We start from the raw sequence: 27,605 nt of genomic DNA, 5'->3' as shown, positions 1-27,605 counted from the left end.
GCTGTGTCACCAGTTCCGACAGTCATACACGGAAAATATCAAAACCTTGAACACAATTCGAATTAAGTTCGGCGTCGTCCCTGAAGTCGTAAAAGCTTCTATTCCGTTTCTACATTGGGGTTTGCGCACCTGAAGAAAAATCATGGCTGCAGCTTGTGCTTGACTAAAATAACTTCGAGTAGTTCTCATTAATTTTTTTCTAATTAGTTTAAGACAATGCTTAAAATTATCAAACTTTTATACGTCATGATGTGTAAAGGTAAATTAATAAAAATCACTGTGGCAAAAAATACTCTGTTCAGGCAGGAGAAATCTTTATTTTCTGTTCTGCACAACGCAGTACTCTGAACACAACAGCAACGTTTTTCTTCCAATATTTTTTTACATATGCACTGCAAGTGACAGCCAATAAGACGTTATTGACGAAGACCTTAAGGAAATGCTTCTCCTCTTAAAGAGGGCGGTGCAATACAATTTTCTGTCGGAAGGCTTCTTGGTTATTCGTGCGGTAATTAAATTCCAATAACGCAAAAGTAACAGAAAAATTGGAAAAGCAGTAACTTGAAAAGTTATTGCAACTGGAGTTTCCCTACAAACGTAGAAAAAGGCGTAAGGCTTTCATTTCCTGTTCATGTGGCGCTGTAGAAGTTTCGGAAATGCCATCCGTTGCTACTAGAAAAAAATTTCCTGCTTGTTATAAACGGTTTTTAGGGGGCCTATGAAGAGACGAAACTCAGTTCTCTCTTCATGAAAGTGTCAATAACACAATTGTGAAACGTGCGATGGCACTATATAAACCGTGGACTCAATAAAATGTTTCATACCTTTCTGTACATTTCCAAGCAAAATGCGTGGCGTAAATTTGAGTAGTTTAGAATTAAAGGTTAAACCCGATTTTGTAACTTTTGGATCAACCGGTGCATCAATAAGAACTAGCGATTTATGGAAAAAATGAAATGTCTTCGAGATAAAGCGATTGACTTACGTTCTTTTGTTTGTGTTTTTCGACACAACCAAACAAGTGTTATAGAAATTCTTTACCAGTTTCGACCAGTCAGTGGTCATTTTCCGACTGTCAAAAGATAAAATGAGCATACACATAATGATTATATAATCCATAAAATCCGACCAGCCGCCATCTGTGTAATGGTATAAATGTAAGAATAAAACATCCTAAAGACACTGGTTGATACCGATTTCCATTGCATTGTCAACAAAACCGTAGATGGAGATTGAGTTTTGTAAGCGCACTGCAGTCTTCTTTTCGTCTATATTCACTGAAGGAGTAGCTATTTCGGCAGATTTTATAGTTACTTTCATTAGAGTAGCTTTAATGTCTGCCGAATGTCTTCCTTCAGCGAATACATTCATTGCATGCTTTAGGGGAATTATAGAATACATCAAAGTAGATATTCCTTCCGCGATTACAAATGCTAACTACGCCTAGAAAAACATCGACCTCCGTCGACAGATTTTCTTCAGTTTTGTTGACAACATAACGGAAACCGCTTGCAGGATGTGCCTTTAGGTACGATTTTATTCTTTCTTTTTTATCATTACTTAGATAATGACTTGGCAGATTTTATGGATACTACAGTGACGTTTTTGTATTCTCTTTTTGTTGACAGTCAGAAGATGCCCAGCGGCTGGTCGAAACCAGCAAAGAATTTGTAGGATGCTCATGTAGTTACGTCGAAAAACATAAAAATAAAAGCCAGAGATTTATATTACATTTATTTTTAACACATTATGCATTATACTCGGATATTAGTCGAAGAAACAAAGAGAGAAGCACGCTAAGACAGCTTCGAGGCAAACTTACCAAGAGTTGATGGAGACCCTGTTGTTGCTGTTGCTAGAAGAGGGGAGAAACAGAAAGAAAAACAACGCTATAGTGACGATAGTTGAAGCAGCGCGTGCCGCAATAGTTTTTTTGGCTTGTACTGTAACATGAAAGCACACAAAGTTCTGAGGTGTGTGAGTGTGTGTGTGTGTGTGTGTGTGTGTGTGTGTGTGTGTGTGTGTGCGTGGCAGAGAGCGTGTATTTGCGCGCGTTGCCATGTGTGACACACCAGCAGCTTAGCGGGGTTGCGACACGTGCAATTACTGAGGACAGGACACGTGAGGGGGGCGCGTGTGAATTGCCGCATCGCGCCGAGTTCAGCACTCGGCGACAGCAAGGGCCTAAACTATGGTCCACTGCGGCGGCCTGTACGACTAGGTGTCTGAGCGGATGCAGGTATTATCCCTTGATACATTCGAGAATAGTCGCAGTAACATCGACTTTCAGCATAAAAACTTGCGCCGAAGCGGATATCCGAGGTCGTAGCTGCTGACATCCAATATAATAATTACTTTGTAGTTAAAGAACCCGGTCAATATTACGCTTTTCGTCAATTTTCTCCATTAGAAGCGATCGATAATAACGATTATTTTTAACCACTTTTATAGATATTATATGGAATTGGTTGAGGTCGGCGATTATACTATAAATTTATGAAATAATTTTTACTGCTCCAATCACTTTTTACTAATATTCGTTAGCACGCCACGTTTCAGCAGCAAGCTGTCGTTATTGGGTGCATTACAATTACACGTACAGTAATCTGAAGTGTGATAGGATTATTTGCTGCGTGTGCCAGTGTGGGTATGTTCCGAAATTTAACCATTTTTACCGGAAATCTGTTGGCACATAACCATCTGAATGTGAACGTGCTTATTATCGTTTCTGCGTACAGAAAAATAAAGTTTCATCAAAATTAAATTTCGGTACATAGCTCGACTGGTATACACATCAAATAATTCTCATAGCACTTCAGATAAATGTACATGTACAGGTCGCACATAACTTGGCCTGTCCCTGATCGGTGAATTTCCGACTAATTTCGTGCCGCTCCGAAACTTTTCCGCTCTTCCACAACCTTCAGCTGTATAGTAGTATTATATGCCGTAGCCATTGTCAATATAGTAGTGTTTATTCGTGTACCCAACAGTTGTTAATATTATTTACAAAAATCAGCGAAAGGCTGCATTTGGGTCTTCTAGCGACTCGATTACTCGTACGTTAAACTGATGCTTATTTTTGTATGACTGATGCGACGTATTAACCCATTATACGTTCTTTTCTTTTATAAACTGGCTGCCCTGGCAAAAGGAGTCGGGGCCTACCCCAATAGCCAATCCACAACGAGCCAATCGGAAGCTTCCACTCCCAGTATCCATCGCCCACAGGCCAATTCCCTTTCGGGACAGAAAGCCGTTATTTTGGCTTGAATGCGCAGTATCCTGGCGAATGTAGATGCGTTGCTGACCTTTGCGAGGGCTACAGATGGCAATTTTTCTGATTTTTCCCACAGTTACAGCTACATCACGATTCCGTCATACCAACAGCTGCTTACATCTGAGTCGTCCCTGTTTCGTTTGCATTAACTCCGTGCAGCTATTAATGTTTCTCTTAAAAACATTAACTAGTAAACAATGCAGTGGTTACTACTTTGAGAAGAGCAGCATGTTAACATGGTTTAACATTAAGGAGAATAAAGTACGTTTGATAAACGAACTAATACATGCCAGTATGAAAGTAGTGGCAACAACTTTTAATACATCGTTTGATCTCGCAACGTTGTGGGAAAGTCCACAGAAAATTCTACAAAATTCCTTTCAGCGATTGTGAGAGGAAGTTGCAACTTTAAGGACAGACTGTGTTGCAATAAAATGTGTTTATGATTGGCCTCTACCTACTTAGTCTATGGAATACGAAGTGACTTGCGGACGGGGTGCACATAGCATTTTTCTTATCCCGCAGACCTCTACATATGACCACCGCAGCGCGACTGAAACAAGCGAAAACAAAACGGAAACATGTATATGACAATGAATTTCGAGAATCTGACTCTTCCTCGTGGCGCAGAAATATGCACTACTACCTTAATGAGAACATACGCTGAGTTGACGAAAGTCATGGGATAGCGGTATGAACATTAACAGATGGCGGTTGTACAGCGTACACAAGGCATAAGACTTAGCTGTCATTTCTACTCATGTGATTCATGTGAAAAGATTTCCGACATGATTAGGGCCGCACGAAGGGAATTAACAGACTTTGAACGCGAAATGGGAGTTGGAGCTACAGGTATGGGACATTCTATTTCGAAAATCTTTAGGGATTTCAATACTCCAAGATCCACAGCTTCATGAGTGTGCCGAGAATAACAAATTTCAGGCATTACCTCTCCCCACGGACAAGGCAGTGGCCGACGGCCTTCATTTAACGACCGAGTGGCGTTTGCGTAGAGCTGAAGAAAATAAATACCGACAGCGGTAATTTTATTGCCGAAGTAAATGATTATAGCTCCTTCACAAGTTGCAATGAGAAGTATCTTTTTTTATTTCTTGATGATGACTAGTTTCGGACGTTTGTGTCCATTTCAAACCGTCCGTACCGTAAGTGTGTGAATTCAGGGGATAGCCTATTTACAAAAACTGCTCCTGGAGTGATGTTCAAAGCGGTATTGTAAACAGACCACGTCGGACGGACATTAGAGAACTATTTTTCACCTGCAGCAAGCTGCAAGTTCGTATTTATTAATTATTTTATTTTTCCATCAGTTTCGGTGCCTCACTGGCATTATCTTCAGGGCTCTATACACGTAGCTAGATAAGTCATCTAAACGTCCACGCTGTTATAGAGGTCACTAATTTCCAATGGCTTCTGTAGATGTTCCCAAACAACGATGGTATTTTTGTGGATGACAGTGCGCCTTGTCACCAGGGCACAACTGTTCGTGGTTCGTTTGAAGAACATTCTGGATAATTCGAGCCAACCGAATCCCAAACATTCATGGAATATAATCGCGTGGTCAGTTCGTGCACAAAATCCTGCACCGGCAACACTTTCGAAATTATGGACGACTATAGAGGCAGCAAGGCTCAATATTTCTGCAAGGGTTTCCAGCGACTCGTTGAGTCCACGCCACGTCCAGTTGTTGTAATACGCCGGGCAAAAGATTAGACAGAGATACTAGGAGGTACTTCATGAGTTTTGCCACCTCAGTGTACATTATCTGATCAAATGCATTCAGATATTTATTAATATGGGATGTTCCACCCTTCGCCTTTATGATGTTTTGAACTCTGCTGGGGACACTTTTAATGAGACATCTGAATGTCTGAGGAGGAACGGTAGCCCATTTTTCAAGAGCCGAAACCAGAGCGACGTCGATGGTCTAACTCAACCCAAAGTTGTCCCGTTGGGTTCATGTCGAGCTCTGGGAAGGCCAGTCCATCTCAGGAATGTTTATCTCCACAAACCACTGATTCATAGATACTACTTTATGACACGATGTATTTTCATGCTGAAACAACCAATCACCGTCTCCGAAATCTTCCTCTACTGTACGTACTACACTAATCTGTAAAATGTGTTTAAGGAGACCACACCCTGAACGCTAAAAACACACACAAACCGTAGCACACACTCTTCCGTACTTTTGCATGTACTTGTTGTTGTTGTTGTTGTGGTCTTCAGTCGTGAGACTGGTTTGATGCAGCTCTCCATGCTACTCTATCCTGTGCAAGCTTCTTCATCTCGCAATACCTACTGCAACCTACATCCTTCTGAATCTGCTTAGTGTATTCATCTCTTGGTCTCCCTCTACGATTTTTACCCTCCACGCTGCCCTCCAATACTAAATTGGTGATCCCTTGATGCTTCAGAACATGTCCTACCAACCGATCCCTTCTTCTAGTCTTCACAAAATTCTCTTCTCCCCAATTCTATTTAACACCTTCTCATTAGTTATGTGATCTACCCATCTAATCTTCAGCGTTCTTCTGTAGCACCACATTTCGAAAGCTTCTATTCTCTTCGTGTCCAAACTATTTATTGTCCATGTTTCACTTCCATACATGGCTACACTCCATACAAATACTTTCAAAAACGACTTCCTAACACTTAAATCAATACTCGATGTTAACAAATTTCTCTTCTTCATGAATGCTTTCCTTCCCATTGCCAGTCTACATTTTATATCCTTTCTACTTCGAACATCATCAGTTATTTTGCTCCCCAAATAGCAAAACTCCTTTACTACTTTAAGTGTCTCATTTACTAATCTAATACCCTCAACATCACCCGACTTACTTTGACTACATTCCATTATCCTCGTTTTGCTTTTGTTGATGTTCATCTTATATCCTCCCTTCAAGACACTATCCATTCCGTTCAACTGCTCTTCCAAGTCCTTTGCTGTCTCTGACAGAATTACAATGTCATCGCCGAACCTCAAAGTTTTTATTTCTTCTGCATGGATTTTAATACCTACTCCGAATTTTTCTTTTGTTTCCTTCACTGCTTGCTCAATATACAGATTGAATAACATGTACTCAATTAACATAAAAAACAAAGTATACTATAAACTGTTGGTACTGCTTGTTTCTAACAATCTTTTCTTTATTCGGTCTGCTATTTGCCAATGGACATCGCAGGTCTTATTCCAAGCTCATTCGGTTCCTCGCCTTTACTCTTTTTATCGCTACCACATTCCTAGCTCATTCGATTCCTAGCTTTTGTTTTTATCGTAACCATACTCGAAAGTATACTTTAACTTCTACAAACAAGTCGTGGCAAATGCAATCTTTGTTCTTGAAGTTTTTTCCCTGGACTAATGGAAACTCTTGCCGAACATTTCCAGTAAATTTTTTCAGTTCTACTTATCAAAATCTATTTATAAAAAGTGTTGCTTTCGCGAATTCCACAAAACTGTACTTTGTCTCGAATGTTATTTGCAGAAAAAAATCCGACAAGCTCTGTAAATAGTCTTAGAACCCAGGCAATTGCTTGTCAGTGTTTTAACTCACGAAGATAGTATGGCTGAATGGACAGCGAAAGAAATAAAGAGAACAGTAAAAAATGACTCACAGCGGTTTTGGTATACTAAGTAGAGTTTTAAAAACGAAGTTAGCAACTATATATTTCCTCATTCCCAATTCGTGAGAGCAGGGCAGGCCGCTATTCTTTTCGGTTAAATATCCCACAAGATTGGGAATTGGGCAGAAGGAATCCCAACTCGGACTGTTTCGAAGAAGAGTTCTAATTGGGACGTTCGCCGGATATAACACTGTGGATCTCGAAAATCTTGCTCGGACTGGGGGGATTGGAAATATTTTGATTTTGGTTAAAGTCATACGCGTATGAGAATGGTTACAATAAGAATATACTATCAGTTTCGACAAGTAGTTGTGAAGGGCATGGATTTCAAATGCAGAAACCAGTCAAAAAGTTAGAGCAGTTTGTCGAGCGACAGAGAGATGCAGGAGAAGGAATGGGAGGATCGTAACGGAAATGAAACGTAGCCAGGTGAATGGGTGGCTGAGGGATCAAGAATGTTCTTTCATGGACTCCAAGAGATAAGCAAAGACCAAGACGATTGCGTAATACAGAGTGAGTGGTGACATTGGAAAATACGCAGAAGAATCATGGACGCTTTCAGTTGAATACCTTAATATCGCCAGTTGGTATTTTCGGTAATATTTTCAAGGCGTTTGACTGCGTAGACCACGTTAAACTCTTTGAAATATTAAATTTTATGTAGTTGATGGCTATACACACAACTAGTTTGAATCATACTTAACAAACACAATACAAAAAGTTATTGTGAGTAAGTGGAACAATGTTGAAAGGAGAGAAAATTTTAGTGATTCAGGAGAACTCACAAAGAGAGTCCTGCAGGGTTCAATTTTAGGTTCACTCCTATTCTTTATATAGGTGAATGACCGTCTACTTCTGTGAAAAAGACTCTCACTAAAGTTTGAGAAAGCACACCATATTCAGTTCTGTGCAACAAACAGAATCATACCAACAATTGATATAGCACATGAACAGGAGCCAGTAAACTGGGTAGATTGCTCCAAATTTCTCGGTGAATGAAGTTTGAAGAACAAGAAGCTATTACCAAGCTGCTCTAACAATTACGTTTAGTTAGTTATTGTTAGTCCTGGAAACAAACGAAACGACCTCCTGACGTACTTTGCATGTCATTAATGTCCTGCGGTAGATCATCACTTACAACGAAAGCGCTGACTGCACAAAAGCGAGCAGTAATAATAATATGTGCTGTTCGCTAGCGGTCGTCAAGTAGGTACATCTTCAAGGAGTTACGCATTGTACTTGGTTAAACGGCACCACCACAATACATACGCTTACAGTACATTTGCTAATGAAATTCTTCATGAATAATCCAGCACAATTTCAGAAGAATAACGATGTCCATTTCTACATGTCCTTATTATCCGTTACTAAAGCTGGCCGTGGTTCAGTAAAGAGTTCAATATGCAATTTTTGTTCACATGCCCAATGACATAACATTTTTGCCAGGCAGCAAAGCAAGTTTTAAATCTAACCTGAAAGTATTTCTTCTGGATAACTCCTCCTTTTACATGGAAGAATTTTTATTTAGCTGTATGAATAAGACTAAAAAGTAATATGTTCATTAACGTTAACCCTTATCATGTCTACATATCCTGTAAACTGTCTCAATCACATCATTTCGACAAAAAATTCGTTCACATGATCTATGGAACACCTAACTAATTTACCAACTTAATGCAGGGAAAAGTCTTCATGACGTCTCCAATTAGCGCTGGATGTGAAATTGTTGGCGATAATGATTTCGGTTTTTTAGTTAAAGGATCTTTTTTTTCTTTCGCTGAGTCACAATAATAAAATAATTTGATATGGAAAATCAGGAGGAGTCTTCTGTTGCTGAAGCCCTTAATACGGTTCTGGTGCACCAGGACGTGGTACAAAAATTTAATATTTCTTCTTAATCCATGTTAATTAACAAAACACATTAATTTTATTCCACTGAAACACTATTTTAATAAACTGCTATTTTTCAATCTCCTACAACGCGGAAACTATTAGCTCCACATAAAAATTGAATGGAACCTTTTTGTGGGATATTTAATGCAGATTAATTTTGTACGTGGGAACATTTTCGCTCGAAGTCGTGGTTTTCGAGATCGTCAAGAAAAACATACAAATGTGACCTTTGATCGCCCTCTCCCCACCCACACGCTCACACTGCAAAGATCAGGATTTTTAGTACGGGGTGAGTGCTGAAAAGTAATGTCTTCGAATTTTTTATTTAAAAATTCTTAAAGATTTTTTTAAAAAAAACATTATACCATTCTACATTTTCATTGTTGACGTCGACATAGCTGCCGTCCTCTGCCGCTAGATGGTGTAGTATGTAACATGGCGGTATGTAAGGTAACTATGTCGCTGCTAGAGAAACTGCGTGCTTAAACGAATTGAACTGTGTGAACGAAGTGCATTCAATACTACATGTGGATAGCGATTGTAAAATGTATTGCAAATAGAGTTAGTAGTGAAGATGTAATAAATTAAAACGTCGTACCTGGTACTGACGTTTACTGGGTAAATAGCGAAAAATGTAGCAAGCCATCAACTTTTTTCTTTTCATTATTTCGTGTGTCTGTGGGGGTGGGGGGTGGGTAAGGGAGGCCAGCGAAAAAAAGTTTCGAACATATTTGAAATGTGTAAGGTTTTTTGGGAGTCACTGAGTGCTCTCTTTCTCTGCTACTGGGTAAATATAATCTCGGTAATTTGCGCGCTGCGAGTTATGCTCCCTCGAGACACAATTCACTCGTACAAAGTGTCCAATTTTGATACTCGATTCACTGTGTTACGTTTTTAACATAAAAAAATTGTGTCAGTATTTAAATGAAATACTTAAAATCAAATTTTTGTTGTCACCAGAAGCCATTAGATAGGAAACCTGCAACTCGGATCAGGTGGCCCTTTCAGATGCTTTTTAGTAATTTTATGTTTCTTCTTCGGCATACTTTGGTCCAGGATTTTTTCTAATTACTTTTTCTTCTCTCTTTCGGATTTCTTAAACGTCTCTCTTTCTGTTTAAGGTGAGCGTTTCGCTCCCATAAAGACACTCTGGTTTGATGGCCTTGTTGTAGTGTATCCGTTTTCTGTATTTTTGACACGAATTTTTTGTAAGTCTACAAACTGTTTTCCTTTTATGACAATGAATTTGGAAAATATCTGAACTGAGAACCTCTCTCGATTTTGTCATGTTTTGGATCCCTGGTTGCTCACAAGGTTTTTTTCCCCTCAGGTCATATTTGCACACCTATGCTTTCTGTTGCTCAAGAATTTACTTTGTTTTATTGGTGCTGTTTGAATGCGCTGCCATAGAACTGACAGGTCGTTTGCAAAAGCTACGCAGTCAACTCTAACGCTGGTTCTTCCTGACTCGATTGGTTCGCCAAAATAAGCGCCGACTGTAATTTCCGCCACCCTTGAATTAACTTTGTGAATTAAATATCTAAAAGCAGTGGAAAGAGTCCATGACCTTGTATCACTCGTGTTTTAATTTCAAAATATTCCGAAATTTCTTCCCCTAGCAAAAAAGAAAATTTCGCAACAAATGTAGTTCGAACCCAAACGTATGAATTTTGGATGTCACCTGAACGCAAGACATAACACTTACCGCCCCACTTAGCAAGGATTTTCCCGCACAAGTACGAGGTGCATTCAAGTTCTACGGCCTCCGACTTTTTTTTCTAATTAACTACTCACCCGAAATCGGTGAAACTGGCGTTACTTCTCGACGTAATCGCCCTGCAGACGTACACATTTTTCACAACGCTGACGCCATGATTCCATGGCAGCGGCGAAGGCTTCTTTAGGAGTTTGTTTTGACCACTGGAAAATCGCTGAGGCAATAGCAGCACGGCTGGTGAATGTGCGGCCACGGAGAGTGTCTTTCATCGTTGGAAAAAGCCAAAAGTCACTAGGAGCCAGGTCAAGTGAGTAGGGAGCATCAGGAATCACTTCAAAGTTGTTACTGTTGCGTAACGTTAGCTCGATGTGCGGGTGCGTTGTCTTGGTGAAACAGCATACGCACAGCCCTTCCCGGACGTTTTTCTTGCAGTGCAGGAAGGAATTTGTTCTTCAAAACATTTTCGTAGGATGCACCTGTTACCGTAGTGCCCTTTGGAACGCAATGGGTAAGGATTACGCCCTCGCTGTCCCAGAACATGGACACCATTTTTTCAGCACTGGCGGTTACCCGAAATTTTTTTGGTGGCGGTGAATCTGTGTGCTTCCATTGAGCTGACTGGCGCTTTGTTTCTGGATTGAAAAATGGCATCCACGTCTCATCCATTGTCACAACCGACGAAATGAAAGTCCCATTCATGCTGTCGTTGCGCGTCAACATTGCTCGGCAACATGCCACACGGGCAGCCATGTGGTCGTCCGTCAGCATTCGTGGCACCCACCTGGATGACACTTTTCGCATTTTCAGGTCGTCATGCAGGATTGTGCGCACAGAACCCACAGAAATGCCAACCCTGGAGGCGATCTGTTCAACAGTCATTCGGCGATCCCCCAAAACAATTCTCTCCACTTTCTCGATCATGTCGTCCGACTGGCTTGTGCGAGCCCCCGGTTGTTTCGGTTTGTTGTCACACGATGTTCTGCCTTCATTTAACTGTCGCACCCACGAACGCACTTTCGACACATCCATAACTCCATCACCGCATGTCTCCTTCAACTGTCGATGAATTTCAATTGGTTTCACATCACGCAAATTCAGAAAACAAATGATTGCACGCTGTTCAAGTAAGGAAAACGTCACCATTTTAAGTATTTAAAACAGTTCTCATTCTCGCCGCTGGCGATAAAATTCCATCTGCCGTACGGTGCTGCCATCTCCGGGACGTATTGACAATGAACGCGGCCTCATTTTAAAACAATGCGCATGTATCTATCTCTTTCCAGTCTGGAGAAAAAAAATTGGAGGCCTTAGAACTTGAATGCACCTCGTAGATATGCAGTGGATCGAAAGCATATTATTTTTTCAATTTCTGTTAGGTTGCATATGAAATATCTAGAAATAAAATTTCCGTATTTTCGAATGTTCAAACAATTCCACCGGGTCAAGAAACAGATCTTTCGTCATAGCCTTTGACTGTAATATCTCTTCGAAAACGCAAGCATGTAGGCTACCATGTAGTGGGCCTTGATTATCGTGCTGAAGCTCGTCGAAATTGTTCGATCGCGAGGTCTGGTGTCTGCTTGTTAGTTGCTATTTCACAAAAACAGAAAGGAACTAAAAATTGGGACACTGTATAATTTGAAAGTTAAATAAGGCTCTCTTCAATACAGCCCCTCACGCGTTTCTCGTGTATCAACAGGACAGCGAGCCAACGACGAGAGGCAATCCCATGGGGCAGAGGCTTGCAGCAGCGCCAGCTGGGCGTACGCCTAGGTCTATGTCTAGGTCTAGTATACTCACCCCGATGATGGCGTTCAGCTCGGTCATGGTAACCTGCTTGGCGCGCTCCACCGCCGTCGCCACCTGCTGCTGGTGCTGCCAACAAGAAACAGTCGCGCTTCAGTTCACACACACAGGACCGCAGGAGCCACTTCGCGCCAGAAAATATTTGCAAATGGGCCGAGGAAGGTCTCCGGCAACCGAAACGCTGCGGCGCAAACGGTTTGAGGGGACGTTCACGGCATACACTACATCTATACCTGTAAACCTTCTGGTGTGTGATGGAAGGTACTTCGCGTACCATTGCCCCTTCCTATACGAATCGCGATAGCCGCGAGGAAAGAACGATTGGTGGTAAGCCTCTCTCTGATTTTATCTTCGTGGCCTTTTCGGGAGGTGTAAGTAGGAGGACGCAATATATATGTTGATTTTTCTAGGAATGGACACTTTCGGAATTTTAACTGTAAATCACACCGTAATGAAGAAAGCCTCTCTGCCACTGGAGTTAGTTTAGTATATCCGTAATGCTTTCGCGCTTACTAAATGAACTTGTTACGAAACATACTGCTCTTTTTTGTATCTTCTCAATTTCTTCTATAAATCCTATCCGCTGCGTATCCCAGACTAACGAGCAATATTCCAGTAATCCTCGAACGAGGATTTTGTAAGCTAACTCCTTCGTGGGTTGACTACATTTGCTGTGGATTCGTTCAATGAATCTCATTCTGGCATCTGCCTTCTCTGCGGTTAGTGTGGTCGTTCCACCTCAAGTCGCTCCATAGCCTAGTCTTCGGTGCACGAACCGGTCACAGTAATATGACTGCAGTAAAGTCTCAATAGTTCGACGTGGATCGGACCGCGATCATCTCTTTGAAGTATTGAACACTGGAACTATCGCAATTTATGTGGGAAAAAGAAATAAAACGATGTTGAAAAGAATAAATCACATGTACAACATGCCTCAGTAGTTTTTTGAAACTCCCATCTCTTTATGGTTGTTCAGTTACGAGTTTATTCACAGCATTTCTTTCAAGAAAACTGATCTGATTCCAGTCGGCTTATTCGCCAGTCGCCGTCGGTAACTTCGCCGACACGGTATTCTAAAGAAGTTTTTTTGCTGTTGCTCCTTTCACTAGTCGGTTCAATTCTTCTAACGTCCCATTTAAAGTCGTAAATTTTGTTTCGTTAGCTACAGCACTAATTTTTAGGTGTACAGAAAAAAGCTGTCAACAAAGAAAATGAAACACAGCACGGTACTGTACCGACAATGACAAACCAAAGACACCATTTTCAACAAAAAGTTTCTTATGTAAATAATTAAAACATGTAGTCTGACACCGACACAACTAGGTGAGTGGTACGAGCGGGTCGGGGAAACGGATCGACGAGGCTCGGTTTTACGGGAATCTCGTAATTCTGAGATTCGGAATATCGAGACTCTACTGTACCACCTACGTTCGACGTCAACGTCACTCACAGACGGAAGCACTAGCAGTGGAGGGATATAAAGTGTGTTGGGGGGGGGGGGGATGCGGAAAACAGTGCAATTGTTGTAACGCGGCAACGGAGCTATTTATCTGACGTCCAAAAGGACATAATCATTGGCTTTCGGGCCAAGGGTGGAAGCATTTCCGAAATGTCTAAGTTTGTAAACTGCTTGCGTGCCGCCGTGCTTAAAGTACACCGTGCATGGCAAAATGATGCTACCCAAACAGGCGGCGAGGCAACAGATGTGCACCACGGGCCATACATTACAGGAAGTGAACAGCGGCTACGGTCATGTGTACGGGCGAACAGATGTGCAATGTTGAGCAACTCACCGCCCAGATGAACAAAGAGGCTATCAACAGTGTCTCCTCAAAGACGGACATTGCTGCGTCTGGGCCTCCACGGCAAGCACCTGGTTCATGCAAGGCTGGAAACTGCACGCCAATACCGCAAATGGGCGCCCACTGGGCGGTGACAGGTGGCCTTTTCAGATAAGATGCGTTTTATGCTCCGTAACAGATGGCCGACACCCTGAAACAATCGTCGGAAGGGTCCTGGCTGGAGGAGGGAGCGTAATGGTCTTGGAAATGTTTTCGCGGCGTTCCCTGGGTGATCTTGCCAGTTCCGATGGCACGACGGATCAACACAAATATGCATCTATCCCTGGGAACCATCTCCACCCCTACATGCAGCTTGTTTTTTTCCTCGGCACGATGGCATGTACCAGCGGACAATGCAACGCGCCACGCAGCTTTCAGTGTACGTGTATGGTTCGAAGAGCACCAGGATGAGTTTATCGTGCTTCCAAGTTAACCAAACTCAACGGATTGAAACACAACCGAGGATCTGTTGGGCCACTTCGGTCGGGCTGCACGCCCCGCCTCATGGTGCCTCAACCGAGAAACCTAGCACAGCTGGCCACGACCCTGGAGTCGGCATGCCTCCACATACCTGTCGGTACCTTCCACAACCTCACTGACACTCCTCCTGCACATCCGCGCTGCAAAAGGTGTTTATTCAGGCTTTTGACAGGTGGCCACAATGCGTCTGGACAGTGTATTTGATGGATGTGACTGCTTCCAGGGATTTTTTTTTTTTTTTTTTTTTTTTTTTTTTTTTTTTTTTTTTTTTTTTTTGCAGTCGTGTAATCATACACTATTGGGCTTTCTGTTTATTTTTCCGCAATACTTTGGATTTGTTTATGCCGAGGTTAACCGCGAATCCCCGAACCAACTGTCGATCTTTTGTAGGTCTTCTTGCATTTCACTACAATTTTCTAGGCTTTCGACTTCTCTCTATACAACAGCATCATCCGTAAAAAGCCTCATTTCCACGTTATCCAGTAGGTTATTTACACGGTCTGACAAAAAAAAAGTGAAGCACCCATATGACATGGATGGGTGCCAATATAATTTCGTGCACCATACATCATTGGCGGATGTGTAAATGATCTAAAGTTGCAATTGTAAGTGACAGGAAGAACGGCAACCAGAGTGCATCATGCATCATAGTCTTGTTCGAGTTTAGTGTTGATACCAAGCCTGGGACGGTACGAGATGTTGAATGATCACTGTGAAGGATATGGAGATGCCGCGTACGCGTTCGAGGCAGCGTTATCAGCACGTGACAGAGTTTGAAAGGGGCCTCGCTGTGGGTCTTCATTTTGCCAGCTGGTCGAATGGTGCACTATCCAGATTTTTGCGGCATTTAGATGTGACACTGGCGCGATGTTCGACTGCATGGGAACGCGAGAGTAGGCGTACTTGCCGTCAAGGTTCTGGCCGGCCACGTCTGACCACAGCGGAGCACAGTCTTAATTTGCACCAAGCACATCGTAGCCCCTTCACATCTGTGTCTGGCAAGCGAGAACATGCAACACTCTGTGTCATCCTGCACCGTTGGTCAGAGACTAGCATCAGCCGGACTAGGGAATTACGAGGGTTGCCCAGAAAGTAATGCATCGCATTTTTTGTCTCAACCGAAAACAATGCTACGAATGCCAAATGTTACGTATGTATTATTTGAAGTCTCCTGAGTGAGCGCGCCAACTTTCCGTCGCTTCCTACAGATAGCGTAGCAGCAGGACAGTTTCAAAATTGTGTCTATAGGTGATGTATGTTACAAGCAACATGCCGCCATTGAATTTCTCACTGCAGGGAAAGAAATTGTAGGGAACATTCACACATGCTTGTACAAAGTCTATGGCGCATCTGCTGTCGACGGAAGTACAGTTAGTCCCTGGGCACGGAGGGTGAGGTCATGAGAAGGCGATTCGGCGGAGCTCCACGACTTGCAGCGGTCGGGGAGACCATCCACGGCTGTCACACCTGATGCAGCCCCCATGGACTTCCCACTTGTTTGGGCCATTATAGGACGCCACTCGCGGAAGAGATTTTGAGGACGATGAGGAGATGATTCACACAGTGAAGCACTGGCTCCGCCACCAGGACAAGGATTTGTACCGACAGGGCATACACGTTCTTGTTTCGTGCTGGAGGAAGGCCATAGAACGGATTGGAGATTACGTGGAAAAATAGTATGCGTAGATAAAAGACCATTCTTTCATTGTGTAATTCTTATTATGTTCAATAAAGAATTTTTGAAGATAAAAATGCGGTGCATTACTTTCTATGCAACCCTCGTACCATCCCTTGCGTAGGCTGCTGTCAACACCACAGCACAAATGGGTGCATCTGGAGCTGTGCCGTGACTGGCAAGGACAGACTGCTGATGAACGGCGTCGCCTTGTGCTCAGCGATGAATCGCAGTTCTGCACTACGTCAGATGGCCATCGTCGGCGAATATGGTGCCAACCTGGGGAGGTGTGTGGGGTAGGGGAGGGAGGGAGTGGACTTACTCTTCCAATGTTTTGGAGAGGCATAGCAGTGCCACTCCTGGCTTCATGATGAGTGGAGCCCCCCGGTACAACTTCAGGTCATGGCTAGTAATGACTGAGGGTACTCTGACGGTGCAATGGTACGTCATAGACATCCGGCTTTCTCGTGTGTTACCTCCCATGCGACAATGTTGTGGTGCCAGTTTTCAACAGGACAATGCTTGTCCACACACCGCACGTGTCTCTATGAAATGTCTGCGTGATGGGGAGGTACTCTTGTGGCCCTCAAGATCCCCAGATCAGTCCCAGATATGATGTGTGAGGGGCCACCTCGGACGTCAATTCCGTCGCAGTGCCATTATCCAGGATATCAAGGACCAGTTACAACATTTGTGGGCCACCGTGTCTCAGGAGTGGAAACAACGGCTTCATGGCACTCTTCCCAACCGAATTAGTGCGTGCACCCACACCAGAGGAGAGCAACCTCACAATTACAATTGGGCTCAATATTCTTTTTAAATTTAACTCGATACTGTAATCACTGAAATAACATCAGATACTCTTTCAGCTCGTGAAGTTTCATTTCGTTTCCTCTTCCCCTACTGGGTGTTTCACTCTTTTGTCAGACAGTATATAATAACCACGGTATCTGGTGATCAAAGTCTTCCTACTCACACACATAAAACTGGACCTCTTGAGGCATATTAGGTAATTTCCTTGCGATATAAACTTCGCCAGGGCAGTGAGCATTTACATTGTCTACGTAGACGTCCTGTGAACTAGGCGCTGAGTATGTCCGATTTTACGGCAGGTCTGAACGGGAGAACTGGTGGTACCCACGAAGGTGGTGAGTCAGCAATTAAAGTGAGAAATTTATTACACCTACCACGAGGTGCTGCACCGAAGATCAACATGACGCAGCCTATATATTCAGTTGTCGTTTTCCGTGACTGTTTTATAATGAAGGTAATGTGTACATGCTGCAGTGTCACAGTATTTAGGCCTTTTAAGTCGGAGCGTCGGAAAAATCTCCACACCAAATAATAGTTAATGTAATTAAATTTCGGCAATAAATTTGTCTAGGTAACATGTTTAATTGATTAACTTTACAAGATCACAGGTTAATGTAAGCGCGAGATAAGTCACTACAAATGTCAAATGCTGATACATTAATAACAGGTGTAACAGCCAGAATGTTGAACGTAAGCATGCAAACGTGTATGTATTGTATTATACAAATGAGGGACGTCAAATTGTGGGATGGAGGATGACGCTGTAGTTGTCGTCTGATGATGACCCATAAGTGCTCGATTGGAGACACATCTGGTCGAGAAGGTCAAGCCACCATGTCGATACAATATAGAGCATGTTGGGTTACAACAGCGAATGTGGGCGAGCGTTATCCTATTGGAAGACACCCTCTGGAAAGATGATCATGAACAGATCGAGTCACCAGACTGACGTACAAATTTGCAGTCAGGGTGCGTGGGACGATCAACGAGTGTGTTCCTGCTGTCATACGAAATCGGGCCTCAGACCATAACTCAAGGTGTACTTCCACTGTATCTAGCACGCAGAGGTGTTGACTGCAGGCCCTCGACTGGCCTCCTCCTACCCAACACAGGGCCGTCACTGGTACCGAGGCTAGGGTTGCCATACCTAGGTGGGACCTCATCGGGACACCCTCAGATGGGGGTGTAGAAATGAAATACAAAATTTATTTAACATAACTTTTACTCTTTGGGACCCGCGGTGCAAAATATGTCCTCCAATGGCATGATTATTGTGAATATCAGCCAGCTACACAGCTTTTTAAATGGTTTTTATTTTATAAATCACTCACGATGAGCCCTTTTCGGCGTATTGCCGTCATCAGGTGCTTTGTGAATACATAAGTAAATGATGATCTCAATGTAATGCTCAGTAACTATGATCAGAAAATTTATAATACATTCATTTGGTGTTTTTACCTTAAATGTAATATCGTTTCTGGCATAACCTGTGCTTTTTTTATTATTAAAATTATTACTTCTCCTCTTAGATGTACATTGGAGACATATATCTGACTTTAGTCAGTTTTTATGTTTGCTATTTTTCTCTTGATAGCTTGGATTACAGTGGATTAGCGATATTACGTCTTTACACAGTTACCGTTATAAGTAAGTGATACGTGGAAATTCGACTGGTTATTATTTTAGTAGGTTTGATTACAATAATGTTATTGCCTAAGATACTGTTGTAGTTTTAGTTCAGATTTTTATGTTAAATTTTTTTCGTAATAGTTTTTTATTGTCGATGATTAGCGATGCTTTCCTGGTGTTACTTCTTTCATGTTGTTATCGCTGCATCTACCATTGATAACATAGACTACGCACGCACCAATCTCTGCCGTGTTGACGTTTGAAACCAACAAGTAAGTTACGTGACTCGGGGCAGCAAGCTAAACTCGTTGCAGTAAGCCGAATCACTGCAGCAGCCGAATCGAAGTCATTACGCGCAATGCGGAATGGAGCTGACAGTTTTTCTCATTTACACCCGAAATCAAGCATAGATTTTAACAGTAAAATACCTTGTGGTACTGCTACTATACGTCATGTATTAGTACATTTAACCTAATTTTTCGAAATTCGTAATATTAATGCGACGGTTATCCTTATTACGACAGAATCATAGTTATGTGGTGAATGCCTGTTTCTGTTGCAGTGTCAGGCATAATTCGCCACTTCCACGGGAGTAAAAAAATGAAATGATCGTATGGCATTTATTGGCCGGGATATCCCCTTCGGGGTTGGGCCGCCGTATTGCAAGTCATTTTAGTTGACACCACTTCGGCGACTTGCGTGTCAATGACGATGAAGGACACACAACGCCCAGTCCCCTGCCGAGAATCGAACCCGGGCCCCCTTGCGTGGTAGGCGGTAACGCTACCGTTGCGCTACGGAGGCGGACTCCACGGGAGTAGATGGTGTTCTATCAATTTGCCAGGCAAGAAATGTAATCCGTTTGTATCCATAATGTCCGTCTTTTCCCATAACAAGTGTTTATATTTTATTACTTTTGCTTAATCCAGTACAGATACCAAAACAATGAACGTAATGTATTAGAAAATATTGTACAGAATTCCTGTAGTGAGTTAGATATTAACGTTCTGTCATTTTAAAATGTTAGTCTTTCATCGAGGTTTACATCTAAGGATCAACATATAGTGTAATTTTCCACTCATGGAAATATCTCTGCACGTCTTTTAAAGTAGTTCACTTTCTCAACTGCGATTTTCGTCAGTTTACCTAATCTGCAGGATACAAAACAAGACTTATCTGAGCGTTTGTGGATTTCATTACTTTTCGTTCTACTTAAAAGCACAACATTTGATCTGTAACAAAAATGTCATAAATTGTGCACTGTAAATGCGTTATGGCATACTCGGCTTCGTGCTCCGAGTCACGTGACCTAGATGTTGGTTTCAATAAAGTGACGTCATGCGCAGTCTATGTTATCTATGGTCTATGTTATCGCTATTACTATGGGTAGGTACTATTTAATGTCTCTGATTTATTACTTACCCGTTTTCTAGCTTTTATAATCTGAATAAAGTTTTCAACATTTTTTTGTGGTTTAGGTCGCTTGCACATTCAGTAAATTTATGGGGTTGTACGCATGTGAATATATCTCTATTTCCTCAAAGATGTTCATGTTTGCTGCCTTTTGCGTAATACAGAAGATTTCTAGTGCTTCGTTCATGGGTTTTACGTCGTGTTTTCCTGTTTGTAGATGTTGAAAAATGTGGCTCGGTTGTTTCCACTCTCTCTGGTGTGCTCTTTACATCTAAGTTGAAGTTTCTACCGGTTTGTCCTATGCAGAATTTGGGGCTTTGTGTTACATGAAATTTTTGTAAACGCCGGGTCGTCGAGTATGGGAATTTTCGAGCTGCCTTTGTGGATTTTGTGTTTGAGGCCGCGTGTATTTTGCTGTGAAAAGGCGATGTCGGTTTTGATAAATAATTTGTTAATTTTGTTTGACATGTTTCCTATATAAGTTGTGGTTACGTATGTTATTTTCTTCTTTTTCGTTGTGAGTTTGCTTAATGCTATTTCTTTATGTATATTGGGCCTGTTTGGTTGTGTTTTACTGTAGTATAATTTTGTTACAATTTTGGGGTCACAGAAGTTGTGCTGCACTATGTATTCTAAGATTTTTATTTTCTTCTGAATTGCTTCGTTTTCTAGTGGAAAATTTATTAATTTGTTAAGCATTGTATGGAAGAATGCGAGTATGTGGGCTTTGGGATGACATGAATATGCACTGATAATATAGTCCGTTGTTATAGGCTTTCTGTAAATTTCGAAGCCATGTTCGTTGTTAGTATTCTTAATAGTCGAGAAAGTTAATTGTTTTGTTAGTTTCGTGTTCTATGGCAAATTTCATTTTGGTGTGCAATTGATTCAATGCTTTATGTATTTCGTCTATGTCACTAAGAAAACCTTCTATAAGCATTAAAGTGTCTTCTACGTATGTGCAGTACTATATGATTTTCTGATTAGTTGCGTTTTTTGTTTCAAAGAATTTTTCTTCCAAGCTGGTACGTAATATGTGAGCTATGGTTCCAGCCATGCTACATCCCATCGCGACTCCATCTGTTTGTGCATATATTAAATAATTTTGGTGTAAAACAAGTTTTGTTAGCTTTTGGAAATTTGTGGTAAGGTCTTATGGGACCAAACTGCTGATGTCATCGGTCCCTAAGATTTCCGACTACTTAATCGAACTTAAACTAACTTACGTTAAGGACAACACACACACACACGCCCGAGGAAGGACTCGAATCTCCGACGAGGGGAGCCGCGCGGACCGTGACAAGACGCCCAGGACCGCGCGGCTACCCCGCGTGAGAAGTTTTGTTAGTTGAAAAATTTCTGTAGTGCCTTATATTGAGATTTTTCTGTATTTGAGTAGGTTATGTTGTACGATTTCTATTCTTTAGTGAATTGGAATGTTCGTGTATAGGTTAGTAATGTCGAAAGACACAAATCTTGCATTTTGGCGTATTTTTATGTCTTTGATATTTTTAGCTAATTCCTTACTGTATAGGTTTTTGTTGTATTGTAAAATTTGTTAAGGAGGTTGTTTAATTTCTTGCTTATGTACCATGTGAGGCTGGTAACATTGTCTACTACAGGACGTATAGGAACTAATTCCTTGTGTGTCTTAGGGTGTCCACGGAGCTTTGGTGTCCTAGGGTTCATTGGTTTACATGTCCTTTCTTCGTATTGTGTAAGTATTGTATGATATGCTTTGATGGTTTTCTTGGTTTGGGCTACAAATTTATCTGTGAGATTTCCATTGATTTGTGTGATACCATTACTGCCAAAGACGGCGTGATAGGGAAACCCGGCTCGCCCTTGGTGTTACCTGGGCAACGGCGTCATGTCTCCTCCGATGAGCCAAACGTCAAAAGTCGCAACTAATTTTAAACGCACTTAACATAAACTTATTGACATAAATAAAACTAACTGAGGCTGCATTTACATGTTGAGCTAGCAGAAGGCGTTACTTCAGTGCTTGGGCCAAGTTCGTAAAAGTATTTTGCAAAATCGAGGCAAAATTGGATCTTATCAGGATGTCGAGACAGTAAGGTTCATAGCGGTGACGGTCCCGATATATCGGGAAGGATGGCAACCCTAACTGAGGCAAAACCAGCTTTCATCAGTGAGCACAATAGACTTCCACCCTGGCCTCCAATGAGCTCTTGCTTCTGACGCCACTGAAGTCGCAAGTGGGGGTGGTTTGTGGTCAGTGGAATGCACGCTGCAAGGCGTCTGACTCGAAGTCGCGCTTGCAACAACCGATTTGTAACAGTTCACTGCGTCCCTGTGGTACCAACCGACGCTCAAATTACTGCTGCAGATGCAGTATGATGCGTCAGAGCCACGCGCCGAACACGATGGTCTCCCATCACGGTAGCATAACGTGGCCGACCGGAGCCCAGTCCTCTTGCGACCGTACACTCTCGTGACCACCACTTCCAGCAGTCATGTACAGTGGGTACATTAATACCAAGCCTTTCCTTAGTATCACAGAAAGAACATCTAGCTTCTCGTAGCCGTATTACAAGATTTCGTTCAAACTCAGTGAGGTGTTAATAAAATAGTCATTGTTGCCTTAAAGGCATTTTTGACTAACATCAACTCACCACGTCCAATCTCAAAGTAACTAATGCTCACGACCGTTACAGCGTGACCGAGCGCGGTGGCGCAGTGGTCAGCACACTGGACTTGCATTCGGGAGGAAGACGGTTCAAACCCGCGTCCCACGATCCTGTTTTAGGTTTTCCGTGACTTCCCTATATCGTTTCAGGCAAATGCCGGGATGGTTCCTTTGAAAGGGCACGGCCGATTTCCGCCCCAATCCTTCCCTAATCCAAGCTTGTGTTACGTCACTAATGACCTCGTTGTCGACGGGACGTAACACACTAATCTCCTCCTCCACCTCCGTTACAGTGTGTATTTAAAACCTGATTTGTATCCTCATATGCGACTGGTGTAAAATTTGAACAGACATCATCTTTCAGATATAGAAAAAGGGCTACCAACTGTCATTAATGTCGCACATCTCCCTGCTGGTGTTGCGACATATTTTCCGTCAGCGTATTATTGTCATGACAAATGAAAGTGCATCGACCAGAATTGTACTCTAAGCGTAATTGTAAAAGGCACACAAGGCTGTATGTACATACACGTGAAACATATACCCTTGTAAATTCTATTGGTTCTTTTCAAAATAAGCAGCTTTATAGTACTGTGCTTAAGTCAAAGTTAGCAAGTTTCTATCTACATTCATACAGAAGATACAGTCTTGTTAAATGGATTAATCTGTTTGGAACACTATGCTTCATAAAGAAGTGCTTTATATTTCTTAGTTTAAAATTTCTTACTACTTACTTACCTCTTGGGCGAGGAATGGCAGTACTTGTGCTATAATAGCGTTCAGTCTCTTAGCAATCTCCGTCTGAAACAGAAGAAAAAAAACATCATTACTGACAAAAAATTAAGTTATTTACTAAGATTCAGGTCAATAGAAGTACTAACACTACATACAGAATGTCCGCAACAGGTACAACCAACAGAACACGCTGGGATGCTTTTAAATTGACAGAACTAGTAATACACTAAAGGATGTGAAAAAAGATCATTTTACAAACAGCAGAGACATTAACATTTCTTCCCTTGGCTGTCAGTACTACGGCTAGATAATGTAGCTATTACGTACAATTCTTTGATTCCAATAAGTACGTAAGTAATCCTCCTTGGCTGCTGATATCAAACGCGGCGGTGAGGCCCAAGCGTTTTCTTATTGGTTTCCTTACGTGCTACACTTTTGTATCTATGCCGAAAACCGTGTTGTACACTGTCAACTTCTATGAAAATCTTTGTTATTGCTACCAATTTCGCTTTTTAATAATAATCAGCAAATACATTTGTAAAAATTGGAATTGGAAGCAACAATAAAATTTTTCTAGCAGTTGACTGTGTGCAACATGATTTTCTACACATATCTCGAAGTTTTGGGGTGCCAACTACTGGGGCTCTCATTAAGGTACACATCGTTTATTGATAGCTCCATTACATTCTCCAGAAACCGGTCTCTGCCAGACAACTGACATTACAGCAAGTGCCATACACATGTTTGGGCACCCTGCTGTTCTGCAGTATGGTCTCCTTGCTGTTACGTAGCTTGATCTCTGCAGAGCGTATGATCGTTTGTCCACACACGTTTCTATGTAGCTAAGCCGAATATACATATACGCAGCAGGCGGCTGTGATCTTACAATAACCGATATCTGGCAGACAAGCGTGCCTCTTTCGGAGTTGCTGCATTTTGTCAAAAATAAAATTCATGCTTTTGCCTTAAGCAACACAACGTGCAGTTAGTACAGAACAGCAAGCAAAAGTTGGACAGGGTCCAGAGCTTCGCAGGAAAATGATTTCTTCTCTCCTATGGTTTTTAAAATTTCTGCTAAACGCTAATATAGTATTTAATCGCGACCGTTTTCGGCCATACACAGAGACAAGCAAGAGAAACATGCGTAGTTCACAGAAGCTTAGTGTGAGCGTCTATCTCCCAAAACAGGCGAGGTGTTTCGTGTATCATTTTGAAAATAAATGATACCGAAGAAGTCTGGACAACTAAAAAGGTAAATCAGACAACACCACATTCGCGGCATCTTCTGGAAATATTTTACGTGCTAAAAATCTTAAAGAATTTAATGATAACTGTGACGACGAAGTAGATCCTAAACCACAGTACAAATCTACTTCCCTCAGCTTTCTTGCAGGAAGTTAACGAAGGTAAACGTCGTGACGCTACGAACGCTTGGGCGCCACAAGAAAGCTTTGTGATGACTTTCCAAACATGTCTAGCGGGAAACTACGTCACATTGATGCCTACACCGTACTTTTGCCGTCTCTACCTATTCTGAAGATCGGGATTTATCAGCTTTTGCCCTCTGTCCACGTTGTTCTCTTCCCGTTGGCCTTACGAGATCTGCGACTGTGTCTTAGAGAAAAGTTAATGGTATGTATTGTACAATTCTTTTTATTTCTTCACGGCCAAAATCTTTTTTGTCATTTCTTCTTTCGTTGGAGAGAGAGAGGAAAAAAATACAACAAGCGCCACGCGGCAGAGAATTACAAGTCCTTGAATAATTTATTTGCTAAGTAGTTTGCCCCTTACGATTTCTAACATACAACCTACTTTTCACATAGCGATACATGTGTGTCACAGACGATATTTTCTGTAATGTTTCCACAAAACTAGCGACTTAAGTTGTAGACTATGCAAGAATATAACATGTTTTAATCGAAGATCGTGACACGTTACTGTTGCTCCATCAATCTCCCCCTCCTTGTCTCCAAGAGATGATCCACATCTATAACAAAATCGTACCGTCTCTTTTATGAAGAAAATGAAGAATGCAGCCGATAACTTCACTATATCCGTGGAACGTAAATCGGAACAGCCGTCTGTGTAACACAACTGATGCACGATAAACATCTAGTAAAATCGATTCAGATATAAGATGTAAGCATGACAGAAAAAATCTGTTTCCGAAATTCGGTTTCTGTCTTCCGCAATTTGTGTCCCACGTACAGGCGGTAGGATTAAGGTGCCACAGGTCGCTTTGCTCAGGCAGAATGTGGCGATCGTGTGGTGGCCATTAGCTGACTCACTGCGTGGGTCGGCACAAAGCTCGCCTTGCTCCAACAACACCGCCGGTCGTGGAAGTGGAAAGGCAATCACTGCAGCGGAAACGGCGCATCGTAAAAACTCTGCGAGTCGGACTACCTCTCTGGCCGCTAGTTATCGCCGACACTAAAATCAAATTAAATTACTCGCTGCTCCCGGGGACACGGCGTTCTTCCAGCGAGTTTTCTAGGTACGTTAACTCAAGACACGCACCCGGCAATGGAAGATTTAGAAAACTGTGACCATGTGTTTTTATCGGTGTACACAAGGTGCGACGCAAATATACCTTGTTCAAAAGAATTAGTAGGCCACGTGCATCGACGTCGGGTATGTTGAATCTATTTTGATACTTGAGGTACCGGTGATCTTACTTGCATGGCTTGAGATCTTCGCGTTCAATGTAGGCAACAATTAAAACCATTCACCATCTAGGCGCCGTGTTATGCATTACAGTGTCAAGTGATCCCTCAGAAGGAAGTTGGTACCCGCGGTCCTCAGAAGGAAGAACGCACCGGTGTTCCAGTGTTTTCTAGTGATGTACACAGATGGCAGTAGGACATGCTACAGAAAGACAGGTCAGTACAAAGCGCAAATTGGACTAGGTCGCTGACAAATTACAACCAACATGCAGACCGATATCTGGCCATCTCTGCATCGCAGCGTCGTACGAATACCGCCAGAGCACTGAAAGACAATCTCAGAAGAGTCACTGGAGTCGCTGTGTCAGATCAGACTATAATGAACTGGCTACGAGAAAGGTTCTTACGATCCAGACGTCCTTTTTGAATACCCCGCTTGACACAACATGTTGCAGCTCTCTCTCACTTCTGACGTCCTCATGTCAACTGGCAACTTCGTTACTGCCGAAACGTGTTATTCACGACGAGTCTAAATATTCTCTGTTCGTGTGCGGAAACCCGTGGTGAGCGGTACTTGTCAAAAATGTTGACCACCAAATCGACAGATTTCCAACGTTCTGTGATGTTGTGGGGAGGCTTCAGTGTTGACAGCCATAAGGATATTGTCGATGTCCATTGTCGCCTTGTTGGCAGAGAGTACATCGAACAGTTCCTGTTGCACCTTGTGGTTGCTGCTGCATACGGTGGTGGCCCTGAATTTCTTCTTATGCCAGGGCCTACGTGGCGGGCGTCAGCAGGAATATCTTGCGAAGCCTGGACATTGAAATAATCGAACGGCCGGTGGTGAGTCCTGATCTAAAACTAATCGTGCTTATGTGGAACATGATCGACAGACGTGTTCGTGATCGTCCTGTTCCACCATAGACTATCCAAGAACTCTCGTGAGCTCTCACTGAAAAATGGAAACGGATGGTGACCTCCGTAGACTTATACAGAGCATGCCTAGTAGGTGTCAAGCAGTGATAAACGCTCACGAAGAGCGTACACGTTACTGAATCTCTCGAAGTTCAATGAAAACCACCCAGCATGACGGGATGAACGACTGTTTCCACTTCGTTTTAGACACCTGTCGGACATTCCAGTTCTTCTTGAGGAAACGAACGAGAGTGTAATGATGTTTTATAGCGTACTTACTTTGTGAAAGATAAAGGTATAATTTCGTAACACATTCAGTCCTCAATCATTGGTCAGTGGGGCATGGCAGACGCGCAAAATTATATTCCCCTAGTTCTTTTCACCAGTGTACATTCTATTAATGCGAAATTGTGCACGAGGATTACACTGAGGTACCGATCACCAAAT

General features: G+C 42.3%; 1 protein-coding gene across 1 annotated transcript in view; it reads right to left on the bottom strand.

Annotated features, from left to right (window-relative positions):
- The window catches only part of LOC126094552 (protein groucho), a 701,311-nt gene that overhangs the window by 114,430 nt on the left and 559,276 nt on the right, over positions 1-27,605 (bottom strand). Inside the window, exons 5-7 of the mRNA XM_049908986.1 lie at positions 23,584-23,646; positions 12,339-12,413; positions 1,823-1,855 (exon numbers count right to left, since the gene is read on the bottom strand). Of these exons, the coding sequence (XP_049764943.1) occupies positions 1,823-1,855; positions 12,339-12,413; positions 23,584-23,646 (171 nt within the window). The remainder of the gene's footprint in view (positions 1-1,822; positions 1,856-12,338; positions 12,414-23,583; positions 23,647-27,605) is intronic.

The sequence above is a fragment of the Schistocerca cancellata genome, chromosome 8, assembly GCF_023864275.1.
Source record: "Schistocerca cancellata isolate TAMUIC-IGC-003103 chromosome 8, iqSchCanc2.1, whole genome shotgun sequence".
NCBI classification, from domain to species: domain Eukaryota; kingdom Metazoa; phylum Arthropoda; class Insecta; order Orthoptera; family Acrididae; genus Schistocerca; species Schistocerca cancellata.
This window is presented reverse-complemented; position numbering and strand designations above follow the sequence as displayed.